This window comes from Etheostoma cragini, chromosome 5 (genome assembly GCF_013103735.1).
Source record: "Etheostoma cragini isolate CJK2018 chromosome 5, CSU_Ecrag_1.0, whole genome shotgun sequence".
NCBI lineage: Eukaryota > Metazoa > Chordata > Actinopteri > Perciformes > Percidae > Etheostoma > Etheostoma cragini.
In genome coordinates this window covers 20970106-20980274 of record NC_048411.1, presented here as the reverse complement: position 1 = coordinate 20980274, position 10169 = coordinate 20970106, and the positions used below count along the sequence as shown (strand labels likewise).

At 39.4% G+C, this 10169-nt stretch overlaps 1 protein-coding gene across 3 annotated transcripts; it reads right to left on the bottom strand.

The window, feature by feature from the left end:
• Positions 1–533: 533 nt before the first annotated feature.
• fsta (follistatin a) lies at positions 534–6656 on the bottom strand. Of its 3 annotated transcripts, none has more exons than XM_034871575.1 (6): positions 6441–6656; positions 4931–5220; positions 4590–4808; positions 4216–4440; positions 3420–3650; positions 534–1528 (listed from the first exon to the last, which is right to left on the bottom strand). In XM_034871575.1, the coding sequence occupies exons 1-6, from the start codon at positions 6476–6478 to the stop codon at positions 1440–1442; spliced, it is 1092 nt and encodes a 363-aa protein (XP_034727466.1). In that variant the 5' UTR covers positions 6479–6656; the 3' UTR covers positions 534–1439. The 3 variants fall into 3 exon arrangements, with proteins under 3 accessions (XP_034727466.1, XP_034727468.1, XP_034727467.1); XM_034871577.1 differs by having other exon boundaries at positions 5023–5220; XM_034871576.1 differs by having other exon boundaries at positions 5029–5220; positions 6441–6654.
• Between the last annotated feature and the right edge of the window lie 3513 nt (positions 6657–10169).

Below are 10169 nucleotides of genomic sequence, written 5' to 3'. Positions count from 1 at the left end.
ATGATGAAGAGTTTCTGGGATATCAATTGAGAATATTTTAAAACCACCTAATTGTTAGCAATGTTTATTTGTGGCTCATCCCATGAAATAATTAAATACTTATGACATTGATGAGATGTAAATATATTCCCACAATACCTTAATGCACCTATATATAAAAAGATTGACTGCACAGTATAAATAAGATTTGTAAAATCTCTAATTGTAGATACATGCAGCTTATCTCACAGTATACAGTGTATGATAGCATCCCTCAACCCAACATTGTTTGTACTGTAGTCTTAAAGTGTAATTTAGGTTAAACTTTCCCTTTGAAGTAAAGACATGCATTGGCAGTTTGACATGATTAACTGTTATTTACAAATCAATAATGCAGCAGAATCATGAAAGGTATAAGGAAAAAAAACTTTTATTGTTTCACTCTTCATATCTGTACAAATACCATCAAACTTTGTATGTACATATGACATTTACATAAAAAATACAAAACTATATATTCATAACAGAATTTTGTATTTCTCTTGTGATGTTTGAAAATAAAAATGCATTCTGAGAGAAAAAAAATGAACAAGTGATGAAGTCTGATATTGTCGAGAAACGCAGTACATTAGTCCTATTTTAGCTCTGCGAGAGCAATTTGAAGCACATTGGCAAGAAGACAGGACATGAATGTTAATGGCACATTGTTTCCAAAATAATCAAGTATCGTCCAAAAGTTATCTCTGCTCTAATGTGGTGAGACAAAATAAATGCTATAGAATGATGTCTAAAGTTGTCGTCTCTGTGTGGAAACAAATCTAAAGGGCTAAAATGATTAACCAAAAAGTAAGAAAAGAAAAACAAATGGCTCTTTTTTTCTCTTCAATTTCATCACTGCTGTGTTGCAACTTTTACAATGCTCTTTTGAAAAACCATTGAGATAATCCCTTTGGTCAGTTATTATGAGTTGTAAACAAACCAGAAACACTTCTGTACATAAAATGATTGATATATTCCCAATAAATAAACACACAGCCTAAACATGCATTTACGTATGTGTGACATAAACATCTGTGATAGAGATTTGACAGAAACAAGCAGATTTTTACAGCGTAGGGAATGCAATTTACAGCTTGTAGAGGACTTATACTTACACGGTAACATGACAAATAAATAACACTGCTTCTCTTTGGACAAATATAGTTCTTCATGATAAAAAAAGTAAAAGGGACAACAACAAAAAGGGGGGAAATGAGTGGTAACACAATATATCATGGTAGATAGTAAGCCTGACATTGTAAATGTATAAATTATAAAACACAAAAAAAGTATAAATAAACATCTAGCAGACTGAACTATATGTATACTTCCTTTTTCTTTAAAAAATAAATAAGCATACACATAATGTACAGTATGGACATGATTCCATGCCCTAGGACTGTTCCCCTAGTGATGGGGGCCTATCCATCCAGTATAGAAGAATTATGGACATAGGCCATGTAGTCTGAGTCCTCATCTTCCTCATCCTCCTCCTGGTCTTCTGTAATGGCTATATGAGAGAATATATAGTAGCTGTTGTATGAATATGGACCACAACAGCGAAGAATATCACTAAAATAAGCTCACAGCAAAACCACTGGCACACAGCCTCCCTTTTGTTTCTTATTTTGTGTGTGTAAATGTTTATGTTTGTGTGTATGCATCTGTGTATGTGCATCTGTATGCGTGTGTGTGTGTTTGTGTGTGAGACTTGGCATAAATAATCACTGTGGCATCCTCCTCAATTATGCAACTTCCATTTACATGATCTAGCAAGTCAGGGCTGCAACAAGAGAATGAAGTGGGACGATGGAAAAGAAGGGTGCATTTGAGGTTGGGGGGGGCACACGGTGGGTTGGGGGGCTGGGTGGCGGGCATTGGGGCACTGGGGCTGAGGGATGATTGTTCCAGTGGCTTGGGTCTCTTTTGGTCAGATTCCTGAAAGCAGACACACATAACACAGAAAAGTGCTCTTGTGTTCCTCGGATTTGTGAGTTTTCTGATTATTATTTTCTGGCTCAAACATACAGGGAGGGAGGACTCTATGTCACAGCCTGGCCTTAGCAAGCAGGTCAGAGATCAACAACACAGTTCTGAGGTATTTTCTTTTCTTTTTACAGAAGAGATTTACATCGGACATGTAAAAAAAAAAAAAATCACACAAGCAAGAGCAAGAGTGATGATACAACAAAAAACACACAAAAACAGACAGTCCCTCATTATTCCAAATAGATTTGTCATTTCTGATACATATTTTGGTAGACAACACATTCACTGGAAACAGTATGTACAATAAAATGGAGCTGGTAAATGGTAACTTTTTTCTAAGGATGAGATGAGATGAGAAGTAGAGAACGTGGTTCTACAAGCTTCTGGTGCTTAACCTGCACAATGTAAAGTATCGCATTTATATTTAGCTCATGAGGTGATCATAAAGGTGGTCCCCAGATTCCATTGCATACCTCAGGCACATCCCATTAGGGTACTCAGTCAGGTAAGAGAAAGTAGCAAGGAGACACTCCTTAACAGAGCAACTTGGAATGTAAATTTGATACTCCCTTGAGGCTATTGTTCAATTTGATAGTTTACCTCCAGATTTGTGAGCGCATGAATGGCCCACTCTGGTCTACAGTTAGTCAACGTTAGAACCCATTGTCGTTATCACTAACATGGTACCAATATTACAATCACCTTATGCACATCATATGACTATTTTCATAAGTATTCTGTTCTTACTGACATGTTGGCAGTGTGGTGTATGTCACAAGAGGCAGTGCATTTTGAATTGATTGATTACAGCCAAAAGAAACAAAAGTAAAAGAAAATACAAAAAACAGACACACCATTACCATGAAATTAGCAATGTGACCATGGAATTTACAAGCTGTAAATATATAAACACTATCATAAAAATAAACCATTACTGATTAGAAAAAAACTGCATGAGATTCCAGGCAACCTGCTCCTGCATAAACTTAGACTTTAAATATCAGGATTGTTCCACTGCAAACAAAATTAGTCTCCTTTAGTATTTGTGTTAGTTTAATGGAGTTAGCTTTTTCAAGACTCTTACATGGAGTCTGCTGATATATAGCTATGTTTTTTCAGTCACCTCTCTGTTATTTTGTTTTGCAGAAAAATTGAAAATAAGTAAAATTGAAAAAACCCAACAAGAACACAAGAACAAAAGCCAGCGACAAAGACGTCATGCAAGTTCTTCTATTCCCAAGTCCTTTCTGCTTGCTTAAGCTGTGCTTGGTGGTGTGGCTGGGGTGGGAGTTTGGGGAAAGTTGGGACGGGGGACACTTTCAGGGGAGGTTCTTGTTGGGAAAGCAACATGGAATATTGTCTTTTGCTTGGAGAGTTTTTTTTTTCATATTTTGCTTTTATTATTTACTTACAGTTGCAAGATCCCGAGTGCTTGACTTCCAGCAGCACCCCCATAGAACAAGCAGCTTGCTTCATGGCACATTCACTGGAATATGTGGTGTTGTCGCTGGCACACACCGCTTCATCCGTCCTGCTCACCGGACAGGTCTCATCACACAGCGAGCAGCGTCCCCGGCTCATCCGAGCATCCCACAGACACTTTTTCCCTGTGCTGCACTCGATGTCCTCACATGACTTGGCCTCTAATAGGAGAGAAGAAGAAGTTAGCACAGGGGAAATCTTTGATTAGTTGGATTATCATGAATGTCTTTCAAGCAGGATAAGATGACTGCTGAGTTTTTTGGAGAAAAAAGCTAGGAATACAAACTAAACCCTGTTTTTATAAGATTGGGGTGGGGAACCTAAAGTCATGTTTCAGTTTGCATTCAAGACTCCGATTGACTGCTTTCTGGATAAGAATTTATCTGACTCAAATATTAACTAGAAGCATTTCTTCACGGCCCCCAGCACTCTCCTGTTTGGCTCTCTTCCTCCCTCCCCCTCTATTTCCCTCTCTCCCATATGGGATAGTGCTGCCAACATCAGGAAATAATAAGATGTCTATCATTTCTTGAGCAAACACAAGCAACTACCAAACACACTCGCTCTCTAAGACCCCCTCCTCAATGGAATGTTGGCAAAACGAACAGTGAATAACTGCAGAGCTGGCCTGGATGAAAACGCACTCAAACAATATTCAAGTCAGTGGCTGGAGGCGCTTTCAGGGAGTAAGGTCTCGCACTCTCACGTGTCTAGTTGCAGACTTACTGATGCATTTTCCCTCATATGCCACTCCAATAGATCTGCCAAGAAGACACGTAGCTCTTCTCAGGTGACACGCACTGGCGTACATGATCCCGTCGTTTCCACACAGGTACTGCTCAGGGGAGGTCAGTTCCGGGCAAATCCGATTACACGTCACACAATATGCGTTGTTTGTCTGGTCCACGACGCAAGTGGAGCTGCCTGGGCACAAGACGTCACGGCACGTTTCTGTCAAGACAAAGAAATTGGAAGATTTCGTGAGACACGACACGAAATGTAAGAACAATAAGAACACACGGCTAGATTATTGGAACATGCACTTTAAGAAATGCAGAATCTCGCAAGTGGGCGGAATATTAAAACAAATATTTACTTACTCTTGCACTTTCCCTGGTATTGCACGTCCAGGTCTGGGTGGCCTTTACATTTAGCCTTCAGCAATGCGCATTCGTCTTTGTAGGTCTTCCCATCTGAGCCGCACACAGGTCCTTTCCAGGTGATGTTGGAGCAGTCTGGTGCGCACACGCAGCGCGGCTTGCTTCTTCTGTTCATCTTGCATCGCTTTCCAGGACCACAGTCAACATCATCGCAAGTTTCTAAAATAAAAAGTCCGCGTTAGGTGATACTGATGAGGATTTTGGCCTTGTGCGTAAACTTTCTCAGATACATAGTAGACAATATAGTTACTATGTACTAAAGTACACACTAGTTCACGCACTTTTGTAGGCGTAAATCAGATCATCACGAGGATTTATAAAACGAAATGGCTGATAATGTGAATTATGAGAAAACCAAGGGAAATGAGTGCACCTCCACCTTTGCAAGGTATGCAATTGGGAGCTCCGCCATTGAAGATCATCCACCTGAAGAGCGTGCTGTTGGGGACGTCCTCCTCGGTCCAGGACGTCCCCAGTCTTCCACTCCGACAGCATTCCTCCCTGGTCATCCCGGGCATGTAGAGCACCTGGCACCTCCCGTTCTTCCCCTGCTGCAACCAGCAGTTCCCAGCTGTAAACAGGTGAACAAAAAAAGCTCAAACGTCGCATGTTTAATGTCTAAAACCGCTGACACAGACGCACTAGACACACACGCAGCCCGTATAATCCGAGACGCTCTCTCCCTCCCTTTCGATCTCCTGGCAGTATTTTGTCTTTTTGACCTTTTTATTTACTTATTTATTTTATTGACCTGTTTATTTACTTATTTATTTATTTATTTATTGCGAGACTTCCCATCGCGTATCCCATCTGTGACTGACAGCCCTTACAATCCTGCCACAAACCAAAAAAGTAAGAACAATCTTTGGAGAGAGAGAGAGGGGGGAGGGGGGGGGGGTTGTCCTTTATTCCTATAGCCTTCTAGTTATCAGTGAACATGAAGTGAAGCGTCTAGACAGCGTTAAATAGCAGCCAATCTCCTTCAGAAAACCACGGTCATTAGCCAAACAAACCACCGTCACACCAACGCCTCAGAACAATATCCCAGACCCACCAGACTGTGCCTTGCTTATTAACAAACCAGTGTAAAGTTTTTTCCCCCCCAAACATATCCAGACATAAAGGCAGAATAGTTGTCGTGTTATTATGGAACAAAAATATCATTTAAAGCGAGACAGACAATCATGACATGAAGTGTTCATGAACTGGTGTTTTTTCTTAAATTGAAAACTGATTTGAACCACAAGCTCCCGAACGAAATTAATGCAGATGTCTCCAGCTATATTTATCTGTCATAACTAAAGATGTGAAATCGCGACAAATTAATCAATTTCTGGACACAATGCTGAGTGGATGTGTACGGAAAAGATATAGCTTATAGGATAAATAACACACTCACAAACTCACTGATGATATTCGGAAGTTTGTTGCGGGTTTGACACCATCGTGAGACACTAAACGTTCATACAAAAGTATCAGAATATGCAGGTATTATGGAAAGCTGGCGCTGCCAGCAGCACGGCGTCGCGGCTTTGCGCCAGGCGAGCGCTGCACAACTTGCCATACAGTCGCACTTTGAAGTGTCCCATATGGCACCTGTTTTATAGACGTTTTACGCAAGCACTGTCTGATGGAGAGGGAGTTTTATCAGCGGGGAAAAAAGCAAACTCACTTTGAAAAGTTTCTCTGTTGCAGCAAGTATCGGACAGTCGGGCGCGTGTTGTGGCTGACAGCATGCTGAAGTTGCTCAAAAACGGCAAGAATAAAAGAAAACTGATGAAGGGAGCTTACCTTGAACTTTTTGATGTTCCATGAGGTGACAAAGCCATATGAACAAGAGAAAAAAGCCCGGGTGAAGGTGATGTTTCAGCATCCTAAACATGATGGAGAGGCAAAGTGAGCTACGTATTTGACACAGGCAGCGCAAAGTAATCTGCTTAAGGTGGCAGTGTTGAATAAGTGTCAGTCTGAGAATGCAGCCTCTCTTTTTAAATCTATAAGGGGTCTCGGGTTGACTGTCTCTGGTGGGCGGTCTCCTCTTCTGTGGGGGTGGGGAGACTTTTTTTTCTTACCAAAGTTCTTTCAGTCATAATCAGGTGACATGGTTACAAGCAACTTTCTCTTGCCACAATAATCCAAGAATATGAAGATATGTCTGAATTTGTGCAAACACCACAGTTCGAAATGATGACGCTTTGCGGTAAAACAAAAGCAAAACACAGCAAATCAGGCAAAAATGTCAGCTGATATGATTTTCTGTATTGATGAGGAAAAAGAATATTATTATTATTGTTTGATTTGAATGATTTTAGTTTTTTCATCATATTACATAAGTATGATGCCGACAGCTCTGTTTTACGCATGGCTAGAGCTATGCATAGTTAGAGCTATACAAAGAATATCAATCATAATGACAATAATTATAATTATAATAACAATAATAATAATAATAACAATGCAATAATAATAATGATGAAGGTCATGCTACTCATTAATCAAGGTCTTTATTATTGAACGTAATAAAACAGGCCAACGGCCAAAATGCCTATCAGGGCATACCATCAGTCTTTCAAAGTAAGGGTACTACTTGTTGGTAACTGATATATTTTCCACCAACTGCAGACAAACGTGTTAATCGTATGATGAGAGTTGCCTTTTGGAATATATCCGAGCCCAGACAATAATAGCATTCATATATGTAGTCCGCAGCCACACTGCTAATATTAGAACAGACAGTTGTTTGGGTTTCTCCCGGGTCAAGCTTTTAAATATAATCAAACCTGTTTCCGAAGAGGCTTCAGACAGAGGAGCAGGGTGTTGCATTTCATTGATTGAAACACACACACACACACACACACACACACACACACACACAGAAACACACACACACACACACACACAGCTCTCTACTCACTGACGCACAGGCTGGACTCCGTCAGAAGTCCTTGCGCGACCTCTTCAGCAGAACTCTGGTTACAGCTCTCCAGAGCAAAGTGTCTGCTGTGGGAATCAGACACCAGAGAGTTCAATATCTGTCGGATCTGTCGGCCAGGAAGAAGACACTGTAATCCTTATTTTGTTTTATTTTTATTCAATACCACTTAGGTGTCGTTGATCCACAAAATGACAATACAGGAAATAAAAACTGTACAATATTCCCATCCATCCAGAGCTGTAATGTTTATTGTGGGTCTGGGAATAGGTGCTAGAGGAACAGAGGTAGGGCTTTACTGAAAACAGTAGTGTTTATCAATTTATGTTTTTCAACCACCAATATTATCCCAAACTATTACTATTTACCTACTTTTGGAGATTTTTGTTCTTGTCAGTGCATTTATTCATTGAAAACAGCCCTAGGTAATACCTTTAGTTTTATTAGGCCTACTGATGTTATTACAAAAAAATCATTAACACAAACAGAGGATTACTGTAGACACCATAACTGAAACAGGAAACAAAGTGGTTTTACAACAAAAATGTCATTTCTACAAAAAAACACTATTCACAGATATAAAGATAATCAGACAGTCTAATGTAAGTTGCCATCAAATTCTCTTGTTACATATTGTTCATTCAGACCACCCACCAAAGGGAGATTGTTTGATTTGCAGTATTATTTATGGCGTGTCCGTTTTTTTGTGATCCAGTGATTCAGACAGACAGCTGTGCGCAAGAAGAAGAAACAGAAGAGAAAGAATCCTCAAATTACAGGACAGCTATCATATCACATATAACCTGAAACAGCACCCAGTTGGCTCAAATCAAGGATGCAATACTTTTTTAAAGGTCTTAAATACCCAGAATATGAAACTATTAACAGATATTATCTATGCTACTTCTTCCCTCCTTTCTTAGTAGTAAATTGAAGCCATACTGTACATTTACCGCATCTGGAGTGATCTTTCGACAGCAGAACATGCCTATTAACTTTATTTTATTTTTCAGCTCTTGGTGATTATAAATCAATGAGACATTATACAATTTAAGAAGTTTCACATTTCCGGATTTAGACTTAACAGTGTTTTGATGCGAAAGCTGGTCTGTAACTGTAGCTGTCTGAGGGGCACATCTTCACCAGCCTCATACTTAAATGCCACACTTGAGAATATCTACTACTTTATTAAGTTATTTTTTTCATCTTATCAACCAGAGTAAACCACTTGAGTTTTTTTCCATGTTGGCCATTAACCCCTTATAGGGAATTAAAGAATCACAACAAGGCACTACAAGTCACAGCAATTGAAGGTCTCTCAAATTAGTGAACGTGACTATTTCTGAGCGGACCAAAAGCTGCATTAACCTTAAAGTTTTCATGTCCCTTGTTTTTGTGACGATTACTTCTTTCAACAAATCTTAAAATATTTACTTGATGTTGAGTTATGTTTGGCAAATCCTTCATCGTGTGGTGTGTGTGATTTGTGATATCAGAGTCTTTGAAGAGCAAAAGCTTCCAAAACACTCCCTGACATGCAAGAACATTTCTGCCCTGCTGTATCAACTTTAAAGGGCTGGCTGCTCTCCTGAAGCCATTAATGGCATCAGCATGGGGACAACCAGTGCTCTCTGTCCCAGGCTCTGAGCTGAATTTGATAGGATCTGTTCGCAACTGTATGTAAAATCACTGTCACAGATTATAATACAGCACTGATTGGTTCCACACACCCCTGATGGCTATTATTTTGTTTTACTTTGATACAGATTTGTTGTATTAAAAAAGTCTAAAAAAAGAAGGTTTATGCTGTGGCTACTCTAATCTACTCTGAACATGCTTGACAAAATGTTCCAAGTTTTTATTATCAAATCAAATAAATGTACAATTCAGGACCTGTGAAGTTAATGTCAATAGAAGGAAAAGTTAAAAGTGTTAAAAGTATTTGGAATTAAACCGATAAAGTTCTTTCAAAGTGCAAAATGAGGCAAACAGATATTAAATAATTTGCTATAAAATCATTTTTGATTCACAATAACATTGCAGCAATTTGTGAGCAATCATCCCATTGTGGCATGGGTCAGATGTTTGGCTGGAACTGCCAATCATCTGCCGGAAACCCATGAGGGAGGAATCTACAAATGACATCAAACAGTTCCATTGTATCACATTTTTATCGACCATTTCAACAAAGCTCCCTGCACACATACTGTATAGATAGAATCAAAAGGCTATTTCACAACAACGTAGTGCATCAGTAATTGTGAAACAGACCATTTCAATCATAAAATTCTATATCCCCTCCAACAAAAAAAGCTTGAGAGAGAGAGAGAACACCACAGTCAAAAATGTCAGAGGAAGTTAATCGATTTTGAGTGAAATCTTGAATTGTTCTGATGTTTGGAAGGAAGCGGTCCAAGTACAGTTACTTGCTGGGTCAGGTTAGGAGAGGGGAACAGAGAGTAGAGAAGAGGAGCAACACAGTCCAAAATGGGTCATACATTTGGATGCATTAAGTGATAGGCGTTTAGAGTGTTCAAGTTGTTAACAGAGCAGTTAGAAAATACTCAACAGTGCCAACATGCCCTCTA

Coding starts and splice junctions, on each gene's coding strand:
- fsta (XM_034871575.1), bottom strand. CDS start 6,478: ATGGCTTTGTCACCTCATGGAACATCAAAAAGTTCAAG. Junction 5,221..6,440: donor GGAACATCAAAAAGTTCAAG/GTAAGCTCCCTT, acceptor ACCTGTTTACAG/CTGGGAACTGCTGGTTGCAG. Junction 4,809..4,930: donor TCTGATTTACGCCTACAAAA/GTGCGTGAACTA, acceptor TTTTTATTTTAG/AAACTTGCGATGATGTTGAC.